Raw genomic sequence first — 19,359 nt, 5'->3', positions numbered from 1 at the left:
TAGTAATAGCTGTGAAGGGAGAGAGAGCTAGTCAACCGTGCTTACGAGGTTCAGAGCGAACACTAGGACCAGGGTGCTGGCACGGCTCACAGGGGACGTCGGGCACAGTCATAAACCAGTCTGTAAACCCAGCTAGGGCTGTCTGAGCACAGCATCTCCATGCTTCAGGGTTTTCTCCCCCTCACAAGCCCATTCAGTCCAGCTGTGCCCTGACACAGGCAGGGTGCTGTGACTGACGTCCCCCATTGCCCCAACTGCCCTGCCCTCTTCACAAACACACCCCTTCATCACTGGCTATTGTTAAGAAAAGGCTGGTGATTCTTGCTCCAACCACGGAAACAGGTGAGCCAACGGCTGGGTAGCGGAGGAGGGAGGGTGGGTCCTGAAAGTGAGGCAGCCACAAATGGTCCTTCCCTCAAAAATGAGCTCTCCTTTTTGGGGAAGTCAAGGCTCCCCAAAATATAGTGCGGTAAACACCATCAATTCTATCTCCACTAGTGTGACTCTATTAATACTGACACACACATGGCCATCCACAAGTCAGATATTCTGAATATTATTTCTCCTTCCATAAATTTGCAAGATTTTGCTGAAAAATTAGATTATACAAAATGCTGCTTTTTTCATATTCAAGGGTCAGGAAATGAGGGATTTTATCAGCATAACTGTCTTTTAACTTTGAGGGCTTCATACTTCAAGATGGGCTCTCCTTGGAAAATTGGAAAAATCTGATTATTTAAGGGATGAGGCTGGGAAAACTGCTCCAGCTCTCCACAGGACTCCCAAACAGGGGCTTTCGTAACCTAAAGTCCAATGTTCAAAGGGGCAGAAAAATGTGGACTTGGAATCTGGAGGCCTCATTATACCTCTTTCTGTCAATATTTGAGGAGTTTTAATCAGGGAGGTGGGGCACAGATAAAGGTGGTGTCAGGTGGTAGATGCTGGGTGACTGGTTCATTCAATGCAAGATGTGTGCATGGGGTACAGAGGTCAGTCACCTGGGAAAAGGTTGGCAAAATTTAGGAAGGGCATCAGGCTCCCAGGCACTGGTGTGTTGGGCAAAGTTCTGGCTCTGGGGGCACCTGAATTATATAGCAGGGAAACGAGATCATTCCATCCACAGGGAAAGCCCACAAATCAGAGCGTACGGCACAGATGCTTGGGGCTTCTGGGAGAATACCTTCTACAGCTGCGTGGCTATTTCCAGACCCCTCCTACTGGAAAGGGGTCCAAATTCAGCCACTGCCTGGTTGGGACTGGAAAGAACAGGGACAGTTGTGGGGTATGACTGGGGAAGTCCCGGGTCAGGATTTAGATGCCAGTTCCCTTAACAAATAAAGGAAGATCTAGTCTATGTGTCAGAACACTAGAGGATGGGGATACAGGGATGAGCAAAACATCCTTCATGAATTTTAAAATTCTAGAGAGTTTTAAGTCCATACCTACTTACCACACAGAGTATTCAGAGGTCATTCTGTCAATCATTTGAAAACCCATTGCATGTATTTCAAGCTCAGTCCAGGCCCTGTCACACAGCTTGAAACACAGATGTCAGATAACTTCATTTACAAGAGGGACACACAACAAATGTCACCTCCCTGCCCCTCATCCTCCTCCACCTGCTGCCCTTCTGCCCATCCTCTGTGCCTTGCCTCTTGCTGAGAGCATCTGACATCCTGAAACATTTCCTCCACGGCTGGGACCCGGTCATCACGCTCTAACACCTGCAACACTGCTGTGGAAATGCCACACAGACACTGTAATTAGCTGAGGCTTAAGGCTGGTAAGTTGTATAAACAGAAATGGAGATTCCTTAGACGTATCTGATGAAATACTGTGAAGTTGTTTTGGACGCATTTGGGAAACATAGACCAGAGAAAAGCCCAATTGGCAGTTGAGGCTAAAGCAGTGCTCCAGGCCCCGGGGCCTCCCGGGTCGCGCGGTGATGGGCAGATGGGGTGCCCGGAATCCACTCTGTAGGACCAGCCGCATCAGGTTTCAAAGTGTGTTTATGTCACACGTCATCACCGCCTTTATGCTGCTAACTACAGATGCAGAGGGAGCTTCACTCTGGTTTTGAGGGATGACACTGTTGACAGCAATGTGAGTGTTGCTAGAAAAGCCAAAATGGGACCGGGGTGCCTGCTGCTTGTGAAAGATGAGGGTGGTCCTTGCGTTGTGGCGGCTGGTGATTCTGCCTGATGACCTGTGGGTCAGCAGGCAGTTACAAGGAATGGGGTGGGGGCGGGGGGTAGGCCCCAAAGATGCCTTTGTGGATGGCTCTGAATTCTCCAACTAAATTCTCTATCATACCCAGTTTAAGGTTATGGGTTTAAACTCAACCAATTCTGGGAAAGTAACCCACTGACTTAAAAATCAGGGTGAGGAGAAAACCACCACTCACAGGTTCTCCCTGAGAGGGTTTTGTAGGGAAAGGGCTGGGTGACTGGGGGACCCTGTGCCCATAAGTTGTACAGGACAGTCTCAGGCAGAGGCTGGCTGGGCCGGTCCAAGCTGGTGTAGACTTCTGTGTAGTTGAACCTACGTTAGCTGCTGCTAGAGGTTGAAAACCAGGTGTGTTGATGAACAGGAGCTGGTGGCCGTCACCACACGTCAAGTGCTGTATGTCAACACCGTTCCTGTCTCCCCCATAGCAGGAGCTCTCATTTAAGCTACTGACCCAAAGTGTGTGGCGACATTCTGCCCACTGGGACTGGCTCTTGTCCTGTAATGACAGTCATCTAAGGCAGGAGACTGGAAATTCAGTCCATCACTGGCATGTTTGAACTGAACAGTTAAGGTTCAGACTATTCTTGGGTGGTCCTGGTCCTTTTTACTGCCAATTAGCTGAGACACCAACCTACTCACTCACACTGCCAGCCGCTTTGTAGGGGGTGAGTCACACAGCTGCTACGTAAGCCTCACCGACCTCCTGGATTCTGCTCGGTGCCTGGTTTTGCTGCCCTCAACTCAGCCTGCGTATATTTTATTGTATTTTGTAAGTACATACTCTAGGGATGAGCAAATATCTGGAGGTATGTCAGGGTCTTGTGATCTAGTTGCAAATGTCCAGAGACTACTTGCGGAGGCAGCTCTGGCCTTTGTCCCCACCATGGATCCTTGGGGCACAGCAGCCATGCCACAGCAAGACTCATGGCAGAGGGGAGCAGATAGCTGTGTGACCCGGGCTAGGCACAGGCAGGGGGGTTTCGGGAAATGGTATGAAAGAAAGGTTGCTTAGATACTCTGCTGGCCTCAGTCTCAGCATTTCCCCACCACGGAGCTGTTCCCTAAGTACCGCTTCACTGCTACCAGGCTGAGCTGTGCTCCGGTTTCTCCGTATTAAAAGTGCGTCACTGCTGATGCTGATGACACGAACTGAAGATGCAGAAACTTTGACATGGATGGAGTAAGAAAGCTCTGCCAGTTCCTGGTCAAAAATCCACATGTAATTGGACTCCAAGTTCTCCTCAACATCTGTCTGTAATCCACCACTGTCACACCTGCATCCTCTCTCCTAACCTTTAATTACCACCTTCCGCCACGTTCTTCTCTCTCGAATTCACTTTTATTCTCTTACCAGTATTATTTTGAAAATGAAAATCTAACAGTCTCATTATTTCCCTGCTTAAAGCTCTTTAATAACCTCAGAGGACCCTGAATAAATTATGCTTATTTGCCTGCCTTCTCCTGCTCCTTAAGGACCATGAGCCCCTTAAGAGCAGAAACAAACTGAAAATGCATCCTTGAATCCATAAAAGTGCTCAGTATAAACTTGCTGACTGTTTTGTGTCATCATCCACAAAGGTCTATGCACATTTTCCATTAGCACTATCCAGAGAGATGAGATCAGAAGGGCTGTCACCTGGCCTGCTACAACCTGCTGAACTCCAGTGTCACAGCTGTATGTGACACCAGGAGGACCAGGTGACGTAGGGCTGCTGATGTATGTGGCACTAGAAGAGATTAAAATTTCTTCTTGCCTCTTGATGAAGATAGCAGCAATCAGCACTATATACAATAGTCAAGACATGGAATGTCTTGGCAGATGACAAAATGTCCTTGACAGATGACTAGATAAAGAAGATGTGGTCTATATACACAATGGAATACTACTCTGCCACAAAAAGAATAAAATAACGCCATTTGCAGCAACATGGATGGTCTTAGAGATGATCATATTAAGTGAAGTAAGTCAGACAGAGAAAGACAAATACCACATGATATCACTTACATGTGGAATCTAAAAAAAAAAGATACAAATTTTATTTACAAACCAAAAATAGACTCAAGGACATAGAAAACAAACTATGATTACCAAAGAGGAAAGGGCAGGGAAGGGATAAATTAGGAGTTTGGGATTAATAGAGACACACTACTATATCTAAAATAGATAAACAAGGTCCTACTGTACAGCAAACTATATTTCAGTATCTTATAATAACATATAATGGAAAAGAATCTGAAAAAGATATATGTATATATATGTATAACTGAATTGCTTTGCTGTACAGCTGAAACTAACATTGTAAATCAACCACACATCAGTAATTTTTTTTTTAAAGACAGCAACAATTGAAAGCTCTATGGTCTTTCCCCTCACTTCCAGTGTGAATTCAAGGAAAGCTTTGAATTGCTCCTTTTTGAAACCTTTTTTTTTTTTTAGCAGGTACCTCCTTTACTGTTCACCAACTACAGCCATGACTCTAATACTTGCTTGAAATTTGGCCTGTATGTCTTGAAGCTCTCAGGGTTCTGTAAAGCTTCATCTGCAAGGGGGTACAAAGGGGTAAGGTTTATTTAAAAATGTAAAATGTTCCTGCCACTGTGTCATTATTTCTTAGCTGTTAGCAATGGGAACAGAGGTGTATTCTCTTTTACATAAGTGCTGTGTCTGCTTGTATACATTTATGAAAAATGTTCAAAGATATACAGAGAACATTATTTTTGGGATCCTGGTTCCTTTAGGACATGGCATCGCACTCTGAGTGTAAGATTTTTATCTTGACTGGTATAGAATGATATTTAGAATAATTATGTGCTTTGCCTGCAAGCTAGGCCATATATATATACATATATATATATATATATACACACACATATATATATATATATACACACACACACATACTCACATATATATTACATGTAATTATTATATATGCTATAGCTAAATATTATACACACACACATATAATGCACCAGCATGAGCACTTTCCACCTGGCCCACAACTTTAACTATGACTTGCTGGATACGGTATAAGCTTCCTCTCATCTCTTCCTCTCCAATTACTACCATCCTTCAAGGCCCAGCAAGACCTGCCTTTTCCATGAAGCTTTCGCCCTCTCTAGGCTGCCCATAATTTAACTCAAATTCACTAAGCTAAGTTTATGTCCAAAGGGAATAATTACAAACATAGTGCTCATGTACCATGCATGCTGGCCAAGTTAAGCCTACGCCTTCCACACAGTAAGCGCTCAGAAAACGTTTGTTGCACAAAGATGTGTGAAATAGAGCTACTCACTGCCTAGCACAGTGTCCCGCGGTGTAAGCCTGGTAACTGGATGGCTTGTTCTCCACGTACACCTCATACCTACACCTGTGCGCTCCGTTTACGCTGCTCCTTTACTCACGAGCTATTCCTGTAGCCGCCCCCTGCTCTTCTCAACCTTTTCAAGTTGCAACCCAGAATTCTGATTTCTGCTGAAACAGCACCAACCCTTTTCATGAAGTTCTCATTCCTGACAGCCTGCGGGGACCCTCCTCTCTTCATTCCCCTGAGAGGTACAGTTCAGGCCACTATTTCTCGAGTTAATACACACTGCCTCATACAGTGGTTCTTTGTGCGTACGCCTCATCTCTTAACTCACGGTACCTCCCCTGAGGGAGGAATCACTGTATTCCTCACAGCCCTACATTCAATCTTTAAAGATGGAAAGCTCTAAAGAAATACCTGCATATTGAATTTGCTGAATTAACTATTCCAGTCCACCTGGACTGATTCTTTTTCAGGGCATCTTCGCTGTTTGTATTCATCACACAATCTAGACCTTAAAGCTCCACAGCCTCTTATCAGTTTCTAGGAGCTCCTCGCATCCCAACTAGACTGGACTTTCTCAGGCCAGGGGCCTGCCTGCTCCCACCTTAGGCTGCTGAGACCAAAGAGGATGCTCAGATGGGGACCAAGAGAAACAGGAGAGACACAACCTAACATGTAACAGGCGCTGCTCGGAAGAGTATTTGCACCCACTAAGTCTTCATGCACATTTTTCATTAAAATTAGCGGAAGCAGCAGGTTTGCTGCAACTAGTCGACCCTGCGAAGCCCTCTAAAGATGAAGCACTGTTGGCCATTCCTGATTTTGGAATAAGAAATTCTCCCTGAGAGGACGTAACCTGCCTTGAGGAGCAGATGTAAAGACTAACATCAAGGACGAAAGACAAAGAGAGCATCTATCACATTTAGCTGATACAGTGATGGTGCTGTTCGATGCTCAGTTCTCATTACATTTCCAACAGGGCAATTAGACTCAATAAAAAAAGCCTCTCAGGGCCAGGATGTTTTTAATTCCTCATCTGCCCAAGCAAGAAAAACCCTGCTCAAAGCCTTGAGTGCCAGCCTTCCCCAGGCACGCAGGTCACTCATCTTCCAGCTCCTGGGCAACTTTTCTCCAGGTGACGCTTCCCACATCCCTGACTCAGCAGCACCATCTCTTCCACGGACCAAACTGAACTCAAATGAATGGCTGGTGAAACTACAGTAGTATCCTCCTCCCCCCCTTTTTTTTTTTTAAAGTCCTCACCTATATTTTCAGTCTGCCTTATACAATGGGAGAGAAAATAAAAATAAAATGATTTGGCTACAATCCAGACCTGGCAGAAAAAGAAACACATGGCCCATGAATATCATCTGAGATTCAATCCATGTCATGTGGTAAGATCATTTTGGCTGAAACCGTCAGATAAATGTCCAGAACTCACACACACACACACACACGTACTCATGTTCAATCATGCTCATCTACATCTTCTTACACAAACATCATAACCCATCCTTAACAATCCCTAGGCCATTTTAAGATAAGAATCTGGAGCAGCCCCATATTACAAAGGAATTTTGGTTAGCCCACTGAGAAAAAATAAAAAAAGAAGACTTTTTTCTTTGCTAAATTACTTAGTATGTGTAAGTACTGTTAAACGATGTGACTTGTATTTACTGTAAACCATTGCCTTTTCTTATGCTTTGCTTCCCCTAAACAAACAAAGCAAATAAAAAACTACCAAAAGCAAAACAAAAAGCAAACAAACATAAAACCAGCTAGTGGTGTCATTTCCTCTCCAAAGTTAAAGGTTTACTAAAATGTCAGAGCATTGAAATAGATGCTCTTTGCAGACTCTCCAGGTCAAAAACATGTAACTTGAGCTCCAGTCTTCCAGCGGGGGATACATTTTAAATTTTCTTTAAAGATTTCCTTTGCCATACTTGTTCAGTTCACACGTTTTTAAAATTCCTCAAGCCTTGCCCAGTGGAGTGAAAGTCACCTTAATGAAGAAAGTAGAGATTAAACCACCATGACTTTGGAACACTGCAGGATCTCAGCTGTAATTCTTTGGCTCAGAACCAGGGTCTAAAACCAGCCCTGGGAAAAGCTGCTGACACGGAGCCCGCGACTCCCTTCGTGTTTGACTTGCATAATGTTGACATTATAACACCAGAGAGACCCAAAAATATTTCAAACAATTATGACTTCTTTTCTATAAATATTTTAAAATTGTTGTAAGAGATAAAATAACATATTTTACCCTTCTTGTTTTCTGAGTTACTCTGGTCGCCCTCAGCAGCTCACTACTATGGGTTTATTTTTGGCTGGAAGGTCAGAGAGGACATTTTCAGGCCCTACTTCTGCTGTTAAACTGTGTTTTCCAATATGAGTTGCCCAGTGAGCAGGGGAGTTAGTTACTTTTAAAGCAACAACTGACTGTGGTCAGAGACTAGGAGAAATGGATGATTTCTTTCCTCGGTTGAAGTTCAAGAAAGACAAAAAAAAATCAAGTACTCAAGATGATATTTTAAAAAGTCCCTCACCCCTTTAAAATGAGCACAGTTTTCTTTCTGGACAGAAAAACCCTCCTTTTCGTGCCCTTTCATGACTCTTTTGTTTCAGTTATTTCTGTCAGGAGATGTAAGTTTGAATATACTGTGACTTTCCCAGTAGAAGAAGGTATAAAAAGGGAGGGAGAATGACAGACGGACAAGCAAGCTCGTGACTTCTGAGTATCTTATTCAACTACTTCAAGTGTTTCTTCCTTCAAAGGTAAGCATGCAGAGAGTGAGAAGTGACACTTATTTGAAATTTGCAATTTCTGCTCACAGAGAATATGATTAAGGGGCCTTAATTCTGAGCTATGGAAGTCGGCTATGATACCCTTAGTCACAGATGAGCTGAGTGATCAGTAGGTTAATAACCCTTCAGTGCAATTTCATTCTCTCTCCCAGAGCCCGAGGAGCAAGAGACCTGGCTTGCCTTCAGCAGAAGTGTCCTCAGCATGATTTACAGCATGTATTTTTGATGTGAAAGCATCAGATGCCGAAGCTGACTACTGTCTTCCTCCTAAAACACCCCCAGCAACATCCTCCCGGCTTAACGAGTTTAAAGCTACAACAGGTTTCCTATCGGCTGCTACTTGGAACTTACATCTTTTAGTTACATCATCCAAAGAACTTAGATTTAATAAAGTTCAGGGTGGTTTCGAAACACCGGGGGTGGGAATGGAAAAGCAGAACTTACCTTCACTCCCAGGAAAAGCATCACCTGAGCCTGCCACTGCCAAGGTCAATAGCAGCTGCCAGAGATCCATTCCTGTAGGACCTGCAATCACACAAAAAGGAATAAGATAAAGCTGAGCAATTAAAAGCAGACTATGTTCACTAAAAGCTGTTTAAAGACCGGCTAAATTGTGAGTGAGCTGACAGGCACATTAGCTCCAGGAGGAATCCCCCTCAGTCTTTCGCTGCCCCAGAGTCTCCAAGTGTCACAGTTTTCAGGAGAACAAACAGCAGGTTGGAATAAATTCTACTTCCAGTGGGTGCTCGCCTCAGGAAATAACATGGAGCCTAGAGATTTTCCCATGCCGGTGGATAGCCACAGAACCACCTCATGGCAAATGACCCCCACGCCTTGCCTCAATAACAGTGTGGCTCACGTTCATTTGATGTGGAAATAGAAACTCAGCAGTATCACCACGCAAGGTGCCTGGAGCTGGACAGGCCATAAAAGGAAAACTAAGACAACCCTCTTTAGTAAGAGTAAAACTTCTCCCGTGTGTTTCCCAGCGAACAAAAGAGCTCAATCAACAAAGCACTGTGCTAAGGAACCATCCCAAGGAGGTTTAACTAGAAGGCAGCGGCAAGGAGGGGAGAAGCAGAAGATAACATAACAGCAGTGCTTCCCAGGTGGCCTCCCTGGTGTCCTCATGGGTTTTAGTTTCAGGAGGAATGTGGTCTCTGAAAGGCCCAGGAATGTGAACACCTCAGGCTCTAAGAAGGGTCCGTCTGTGGCCGGCTTAGCCATTTGGAATCCCAAGTGTGGCCACACCTTGAACCCTTCGGTCTGGTGAACGGGGAAACAGATCACCGTTCCTCAGTCAGCACACACCTTTACCTGCAGGAAATAAGATTCTTGGGAATAAATACACCAGGTGTCCACCTCCTGGATCTCTAGAGAGACAAGTTTGGGCTATTTTAACATGCACTCCGCAGACTGCCCTTTGGAGAGTTGTTGCTGGATCCGATGACTAAGGCCAACTGCTTTACAGCTTAGCCGTAATAGTTCCATAAAGTTACTGTACTTACAAGTCACTCAGGCAGATCGGATCATCACACATCATAACTCCACCAGTGAGTGCCTTTATTGCCTCATTTTTATTACTTGACATTCTTGATAATAATGAAACAGCCCTTCCATTTCCCCTAATCAGGCTGAAATGATGAACATGAATGTTTGTTTTCACGAGTGATGGAATGGCATGGTCCCTGGTGACGACTGCTTCACTCTGGATAGGCAGGAAACCTCAGACGCTCTGTCATTTCTAGGCAGTGGATGACCCATCTTTTTTTGTTCTATATAATTGTGTGTTCTTAAATTCTAAGAAAACATATCTCTATGTGAACAGAATCTCTCCCTGTGTCTGAACTTCCAACATGCCTAAGGTTGCCCCCATACGCTGCCGCACAGTCACTGATCGGGCTGCGTGTGACACCTTGCCAACTGTGAGAGTTCAGACAAAAGCGAGTTGTAGTTATTAAAACACCGATGTTTTCAATTCCTAACCTGGAAGGTTCTGGGCTAGTGGCCTTACATCATCCTCATTGGCTTTCACTGAGCATCTCTCCTAAGGTCCTTTACTCCTAGGTAAACAGGCCACTGTAATCATAGTTTGAGATCTTCAGCAGAAGTACAAAAAAAGGCTAAAAACAGATACGTTATGGGCTGAAAATGTCATCCTGTTGGTAACTAGATAGTTCCTTTTAAATTTTATTTTAAAAGTAATTTTTTAGGGAGGAAAAGCATTGAGGAAATGGGCCCTGTCTACAGCGCTAATTTTACTGGCCCTCCTGCAACACACTGCATGTCAGGGAAAGAAGCCTGCCCTGGCGCACGCACTTTTGCTGTCAGGTTGTAACAGGGAATCCTAGTTCCCAGGCAGCGTGTTATATTCCCAGCTGAAGAAGGATATGCAAAGTTTTGCATTTCTCAGAAGGACGCTTTCTCTGGTTTGGAAGTCACCTCTTTAAACATCCTCAGGAGAAGTGGTAGATGCTATAAACAAGTGAATTCTGCTACAGAGGCATTGGAGTTGACCCCCTCTGACCCCCAAACTTTTGAAAGCTGCTGCCTCCAAATGAACTTCGCTTCTTCAGATAAGGAACTGATTATCCCAACAGTTCCTTTATGAGCCAAACATGTCTCCACGGACCATGTTCTATCTCACAAAACAAAGGAGAATCCTCAAAGAAAAGTTAACCTAAAATCTGTTTGTACCTCCTATAGCAGAAAAGGGGATTTTTTTTTTTTAAATGGAGGTGCTGGGGATTGAACCCAGGACCTGGTGCATGCGCTCTACCACTGAGCTATACCCTCTCCCTGCGAGATCTTTAAAACAGACATCATCCCACATAGGAGAAGAGAACAGTTCACTGCCAGTGGGAGCAGAGCAGAGGGGCCCAACTCAAAGGCTCTAACCAGGGGAGGAGCAGGGAAGAGGATGCAGTAACGTGGCTGGATTTAGGAAGAGCTGATTGTTCCATTAGAGACCAACGTTCCCCTTCCACTGTTGCTGGCTCGGTAGGGATGGCTCTGAAAGTAGCCCCCTTTGCACTCTCCCCACTCCTTGTACCCTCCCCCCATAGTGAACTCTCTTTAGTGCCATCACATGAACAGAATGTCCCTTGGCATGGGCTGGTTTGACCGTAAGCTTCCCTTCAACTATGCAGAGCTCTGCATGGCAGCTTCTAGAGGAGAGAATCCTCTATCAGGTTCTAGAGGAGATGAAATGTCCCTGGGAGAAGACAGAGTGCCAACACACAAAGCTTGGAATGTTAACCTATCAACGATGTGCCAGATGTGAGCAGGAGAAAACCCCGATTTCCTTTACCCAATACAATAATCTAAATAGAGGCAGACACTGTTCAGAGGAGTCTATTAAATTGTACCTTAGCCTATTGGGTTTTTAGAGTTCGTAATATTTTCCTAGGGAAAATCCCTCTAAATTTCTAATATTTACACATTCTTTGGCTATTGGCACAGGGCAAGATTTTCACAGGAGTGGGGGGAGGAGGAGCTTCTATTCTTGCAAATGGAACTCACAGTATTTCTGAGCTCAATGCCTGAGCATCTTGCCTGCTCCTCCTTCCTCAAGGGAGAGCCAGTTGAAAAGCCCTGTGATCCAGCTGGCATGAGTTTTAATTCTGTAGATGGCCCAGTAGAGGAGGTCTCCAAATTACAGTTAGGCCAGTGATGGATATACTTTTGTTCCTTGGCTATCAAACAGTCCATAGACATGAGAAGAGATGGAGATTAAATATGATATTTTTTCCAACATGTTATGACCAACTCCAAAGAAAGCAATTGGTTCTATTATATTTAATTTAAAATTAGCAAGTATTTGTTGAACTATTAGTGCCTGCTAGCATGGTACAGGCAAAATGGAGAGTACAAAAGCAATAAAAGTCATTGAGAGAGAAATCGTTACTGGATTTCAGAGATACCTACATTGAAATGATGAGTGTTATTCCCATTTAATGTGAAGACAAGACTATTTCATGAAGAATCCCCAGATCATCTTTATTTAAAATAGTATTAAAAAGTATATAAAGCCATATAGGAAAAAATGTACTCATATCTGGTTAGTAATTTGTCACCTACACCTTCTGATTTGCATCAAGTATTTAAAAGGAGTATGGTCAAAAGCATCCTTAGAATTATGATGTTAGCATTTCAATAAATAGGAGTAAAATAATAGATTTAGGAGCTTGTAGTCCTGTTAAGGCCAAATCAGGAAGAACACCAAAATGTCAGCAAACTGATGAAAAATAACAAGTTTTCCCAAATTTTTGTTTCACTGATCGAGCTATTCTGATATTGAAAAAGCAAGAGCAGATTAAAAAATTCCAACAGAAGCAAAACTGTTTACATTGCACAACCAAGCCGCCAGGTAGATAACCTAATAAATGTGTACCTTCTGATGCTGATTACTAATAAAATATTGCAAAACTGAGTCTCATTGATTTCCTGGTGAAGCTTTTCTAAGAACTCAGCACTGAAAGAGGAAGAGGCTCATTCAAAGGGGTATTTGAAATGATCCATTCTAATTAGTTCTGGGCATTTATGTGAGTGGTTTGCAGCTGGAGTTCAGGTTATTATCCACTTTTATGGTGGTGGTCATTTGAAAAGTGGTCAGATCCAAAATGCCTTAGGTCAATTTATTTCCTTCTCGTCAGTGAGGGAGAGAAAATTCACAGATATTGCTGTAACTACTCTCCCTGAGATTTCTCTCCTCTCAGGGATCCAGTGGGGAATAAAGGATGGGAAAGTCGTTTAAATGTGTCAGGGAGGAGGAGAAAAAGGCCTTTGGGTGTAGCATTTATAGTAGGTCTTCATTTTCATAAAATAAATGGAGCATATATGGTGTGCACCTGTGCTGACCAGGTTCAGCTACTGCCAGTCACTTGTGATTCCTGAGCACTTGAAATGTGGCCAATGCAACCGAGGAATTAAATAAGCTAAATTTTACTTAATTTTAATATTCAGAACAGGTTTAGTATGTAAATCTATTTTTCAGCTGTACATTTTATAAAATCTAAATACAGGTCAAGTATTTCTGATGAAAAGTCAGCATCTACATTGAGATGAGCTATAAGTGTAAAATGGTCATGGATTTTGAAGGCTTGGTACAAAAAAGGATGCAAAATATTTCAATAATGTTTATGCTGACTGGCTGTTAAAATAATATTTTGGAAAATATTAAAAACTAATATCCCCCATTTCTTTTTATTTTTTAAACTTGTGATTAGTAGAGAATTTTGAATTACATATGTGGCTTGCATTGTATTTTTTCTACTTAACAAGACTGACATGTACATTTTATGGTTTGTAAGTTTGTACCTGCATTCAGAAACATTAAACATTCCAGAAGCATATCTGTTTTCATAACAAAAACAATACACAAAATAAAACCGTATATTTATAGTGACATATAAACTCATCATGGTTATGTTTTCAGAGAACCTCCCAAATGCAGGATGGGGATAAAAGATTCACTGAAGACAGGTAAGATTATATTTGTACCAAGTTTTTTGTTTGTTTGTTTGTTTTTTTTTACAGTACCCACTGTGCCTTTGTTTACCTTTAGAAGTATGACAATTCACACTGTGTCTCTCTCTCTCTCTGAGTCATAGCCAGTGGTGAACTAACATTTAACAAATGTCTCTCTGGAATAATAATTTTAAAAAAGGTCATGATTTGTAGCATTTCTTGATTTCTGTGGTATGAATACCTCCACTGAGGCTGATTTTAAGCTACTCAGTCACTTAACATGGATTCACTGAATCACTCCCGTCACTGTACGTGGATTTACGAGCCAGTGTGAGCTGGACTCAGCACCCCACCCCCTGAGGGAGTAAATGATGCTATCCAGGCTCCATGTGAGGTAACACGTACAAAGATTAAGCAATCTGTCGACATTGATATAAGAGGTAAGAGACAGTGTTACTGGGTGAACCTTGGACACTTGATTTCATTTGATGCCATGTTTCATTGTCATATGATTGCATTGAGTTAATAATCACTGATAGATAGACTTTTCTATAGCAATTACCTTCAGACTACACCACAGACAATATCCTTGTACTTCACTTAGGGTGAGCTTAGGGTTTAAGGGCATGAGTTCTGGAGTAAAGTTGAAATCTTGACTTTACCAAACCTCAGTTTGCTCACCTCTAACATGGACATGATAATATTATTCCTTTTTTCATAGGAAAATTAGGAGGCATTTAAATGAGATATTTATTCAAAGCATCTGGCATGGTCTCTGCATAGTAAATACTAGCTGTTTTTAGACTTTCTGATACTAGTGATAAAGAGGCCTATAACGTAATGTGCGCATCTCCCAGGATAAGGCAGGAAAGCTGCTCATTTCTGCTTAGGAGTACAGGCAAATTGCATACCTTCTACATGGAGGTCCAATTGTGTGGGAATTAATCAAGAGGCTGATTTTCCCCCTAATGACTGTCTTACCTACCATAAGAAAATTCTGTGCTGTTATTACTGGGTCCAGATCATTCATTTCTGGGTCATGTATTTCTAGAGCTGAAAATTGGGTAGATGAATCCCAACAAGAAGAGGCTTGGTTTGAAGCCAGGACTTCTCAAGTGAGAACACAGAGAAGGCAGCTGAGTTCTCCACGTCTTCCTTTCCAGAGGAGTCAAAGAATAAGGGGCATTTCAACATCAAATGCTTAGTGCTTCGACTGTCTCTGTGTGCATGGGTATTGTGTTGGGAGTGGACCGTTCCTGGTGCATGGGGCATTCTGTTTGGATTCAGTAGGACCTAGCGGCACATTGTGACATCTCACCACAACAACTGGACCTGTGGATGGCCATCAGACTCACCCAGCCTGATTTACCTGGTGCATCCACTGATTCACGGTGCAGGTGTAACTCTTACATGGAAGAGAAAAATCAGTTGCACAGGTGGATGCTTATTTGAACAATGTTCGTTTTTCTATCTCATCACATTAGACCTACCAAGTCATTTTCTTCCAAAATAGAACTTGAGAAAGCAAACCTCTTACTGGATTTCTGCTAGATTCTGTCTTTCCACAAGTGGCCCTTTTTAAAAGATCTAATATTTTATTACCGTGATAGATCCCATAGAATTAAAGTTGAAGATGCTGGGGTTTCTTTAAGAATTCTCAGAAATATAGGCTTTGTTTTTTACCTAATTTAACAAGAAATGGATAAGTTGTTGAAGACAAGATCTCATAGAATGAAGTCTTCAAATAAAAAAAATGCAGTGTCTTGACAAGAGTATAATCTACAGTGATGAGTACAAGAACTCACAGCACTAAAGGAGTTACTAACAGACCCAGATAACATATTGAGCAAAAATTGGAAGAAATTCTATTTTTCTTTTACCAAGTGCAACATGGTGAAGTTGTTCTTTTAGGGTAAACAAGTTGGGAAACCGAGAGTGAGGCAATGTGCTCTCCTGGGAAAAGCACTGCTGGAGAAGGAGTCAGCAGTCCTGTGCCCTGGATGCAGCCCAGCACTGCCTGAGGGGGCGACGCGGGCAGTCATTTAATCCCCATGGGCCAGTTCCCACTGGCACACCATCCCAGGCTTTTGCGATAAGCCAAGTCCCATGCTGGATGATGTCTTGAACAGCTGCCTTGCACAGGGGACTTCTCCTTCCAGATGACACCGGGCCCCTTGCCCTTCTCCTCTTTCAGCTGCAAGCAAATGGGGGGCAGTAGTGGTGCCCCTCACTACTGTTTCCTCGACAACTAGTCCAGGGCCTGGCAGAGTCAATGCCCCCTTTGAAATCTGCCCAATGAATAAGGGTGCCAAGTACCTTATCAACTCATTCATGGTCTGCAAGAGAGCCTCATTTTAAAATTGAAAAAAAATGAAAGTTGAGAGGAGCTTGGAGTGGCTAAGGGAATCCCACAAGCTCAGACAGACTACTCCTGAGTAAGGACTGGAACCCTGCTTGACATCTCCAAGGCCTGCGTTTGCCTTCCAAGCTTCTTCATAAATGCTAAGCCAGGCTGACTGAACACACAAGGAGGGCACCAGTAGGGCAGGTGTAACTACACAGTGCAAAAGAGAGAGGGAGGAAAATCTGGATTTGAATTGTGGACAGAGGCAGGCACCCTAGTCTTTCCAGGACGTAGGGCCTGTAGAGGACGGATAGTTGATAAATGCTGACATTGCAGTTTCTTTAGGAGCAGCAGCACTCAACGGAGATTCATTTCTATGCCTTAGGGCCTCCAAGAGCGTCTGGTCTACTTTCAGGTACGTGACTCAAGGGCTGTGAAGTGTGCGCCTTCTATGACACGGGGGCATCCCCCCGCCTCCTTTAAGCCTATATTATAAATAGAAAGAAGTCTATTTGGCCAGACTGACTGGCTGCCAGATAGACAGTAAACACGGGGCAGATCAATGTCATGTCTCATCGCCAGGAAGTTTACAATACACCTCTTCACTCTTCAAGATCACCGGAGGTGTAAGAGCTTGGACGTGGACAATTCACTGTTAACAGCTTTGATAGAAAATGCTCTCCGGAGTAGCACTGAGTGACAGAAATATACTGCCAGCCACAAATGCTGGTTGTATGTGTAATTTTTAATTTCTTACTAACCACATTAAGAGAGTAAGAAACAGAGAAATTAACTTTAATATGCCCTATTTAACCCAATATATCTAAAATATTATCATTTCATCACATGGTAAATATGAAAAGTATTGAGATATTTTACAGACTTTTTCATCCTTAGTTTTTGAATCTGGGGTGCATTTCACCCTCACAGCACGTCACAACTGGCACCAGTCACATTTAAAGTGCTCAACAGACATGCGCAGCTAGTGGCCACCGCATTGGAGTGTGCAGCTCAGGCACACAGAATGTGGAGGTCCATGGCCCAGCTCCCGGCTGATGCAGACTGTATCCCTGTTTATTATTGCCCACAAGCTGGCCAGACTGCTGAGAAGAGACCTTTAAGCTGTGATTTCACAAAGTCTAATAGTTTCTGAAAGTCCCAGAGTTCTGCTACTGAAGGGAGAAGCAGGGACTTTCAGACCTTCTCAACACTCATTACACTTAATAATCACTGAGCGCTGAACTCTACCAATAATTAAACCATAAACCTTCGGTTGAAATTCTAGCACCAGAGCTGTCACTGGTACGAGACTTGAAGTGAATCCTTTCTCACTCTTGGCTTCCTTATTTCCAAAATAGTATGTTGGGAACATACCCGCAGTTCTCAGCCTTGGCTGCACATTAGAACCACCTGGGGAACTGACACATAAGTGCCCCGGCTTCTTCACCACAGGTAAACTGAGCATCACCGACCTAGTGCAAACCGAATGTGCTATGATTTTTAAGTTTGTGAAAATAGAGCTCAGCTGCCCCAAAGACCGTCCCTCAGCTGGGTGAGGGAGAGAGAAAAAAATATTATTCATCCCTATTCAGCCAACCAGTTGATGCATTCCGCCCCCCCCCAACAATGGAGAAATTTCTACAACAAGGGGTTGAAATGCTGAAATGTGATGGTAGGATCAGAAAATATTATCCTATGAAATGGCAAATAAAAAGAATACGTGGAAATAGATGAAGCCAGTCATCTACAAATACAAGCACTCAAATGATGACAAAGCACTGATTCAAGGGGTTGCTGATGAGACTGGGTAGGAGGAATGCTAAAGAGGTTACCCCCAAGATTAGCATCCCCGGCTATTCAGTTATAAATCTAGGTACTGCTCTGGCGGGACTTCACAGATAGAATTAAGCTTACTAATCAACAGATTTTAAAATAGGGAGATTATTCTGGATTGTGTGGGGGATTCAGTGTAATTACATTAGCCTATAAAAGCCGGAGAGGAAATTAGATGTGGCAGGAGAGGAGGTCAGAGAGATTGGAAACTTGAGACGGACATGCCCTGCTACTGCTTGGGGGGACCACACAGGAAGAGTGAGATGCTCCTCTCGGAGCAAAAATGGGCTCCTTGCTGGTATCCAGCAAGGAAACGGGGATGACAGTCCTACAACAGCAAGGAACTGAATTTGGTCAACAACCTGAATGAGCTTGGAAGCAAATCCATCCCCAGAACCTCCCAAAGGTAATGCAGCCCCAATGACACTTTGATTTGAGGCTTGTCAACTCCATCCAGAGAATCCAGTTGCAACAGGCTGTGTCCAGACATCTCACAGAACTGTGAGCTAATAAATGGGTGATTTTATAAGCCACTAAATTTATAGTAATTACAGAAGCAATAGAAAACTGATACAGTCTTTGAAAGTCTGTTATAGAGCCTGAGGTTGACTTCCTAAACATCAGTCAGGAAGATAACCATCTGGCCACCACTGAAACACACCCATAAGGAGATGGGCTTTTTAGCAGAGCATAGAAGTTTGGAGGCAGAAGGGACTTTAGAGATAATCTAGTCTAACCAATTTTGATTGATGAAGAATGCTGAAAAAATTTAGTAAATAATTTATGACTTTGTCTTGTCCAACAAGTATGTCCTAATACAGAGACAGGTACAATAATCTTTCAAAGCTTGCTGATGGTCTCCTTTGAGGTCACTCAGTTCTCTCTACTCCAACTCTACATTTGCCAAACAACCTTCTGATCCTTGTCTTGTTTTCTGGGTTCTCTCTCTTTCTGGAAAACTAATACAATAGCCAGCTGAAATGCAATTGCTTCACAGCTAAAATGGAGAATAAACAAATGTACTGGCATTCTGGTATACCGGCCCATCTTGCGAGGTTGGCTAGTGTAAATTGGGCTCTGAGAATCTCATCACCTCTGGGTCATCTGATGCAATTTGTTTTCTGAACACAAAAACCTGGACAGGAGTTGATCCCAGAGAAACCAAGAAAGCCTGAGAGATCCTGTCTAAATCAGTTTGCTGGCCTCGCATCTCATCTTAACCTCAAGTCAGACAGGAAATTAAAAAACTGACAATGTGTCAATTGGAAGGTAAATCAAAATCAAGGTCAAAATCTGCAATAGTCTAGGTTTTGGGAGAAGATAAGGACAAGGAGCATGTATTTACGGAGGAAAAGGTGGTGTGGAAGG

At 43.1% G+C, this 19,359-nt stretch overlaps 1 protein-coding gene across 3 annotated transcripts in view; it reads right to left on the bottom strand.

Moving 5' to 3' along the window:
• Positions 1-19,359, bottom strand: part of GHR (growth hormone receptor) — a 238,665-nt gene that overhangs the window by 120,285 nt on the left and 99,021 nt on the right. For all 3 annotated transcript variants that reach the window (XM_010957409.3, XM_045518379.2, XM_045518382.2), the window contains exon 2: positions 8,790-8,870. In XM_010957409.3, the coding sequence (XP_010955711.2) occupies positions 8,790-8,859 (70 nt within the window). In that variant the 5' untranslated portion in view covers positions 8,860-8,870. The remainder of the gene's footprint in view (positions 1-8,789; positions 8,871-19,359) is intronic.

The sequence above is a fragment of the Camelus bactrianus genome, chromosome 3 (genome assembly GCF_048773025.1).
Source record: "Camelus bactrianus isolate YW-2024 breed Bactrian camel chromosome 3, ASM4877302v1, whole genome shotgun sequence".
Taxonomy (NCBI): Eukaryota; Metazoa; Chordata; class Mammalia; order Artiodactyla; family Camelidae; genus Camelus; species Camelus bactrianus.
The sequence above is the reverse complement of the archived record's forward strand: the minus strand, read 5'-3'. Positions and strand labels throughout refer to the sequence as shown.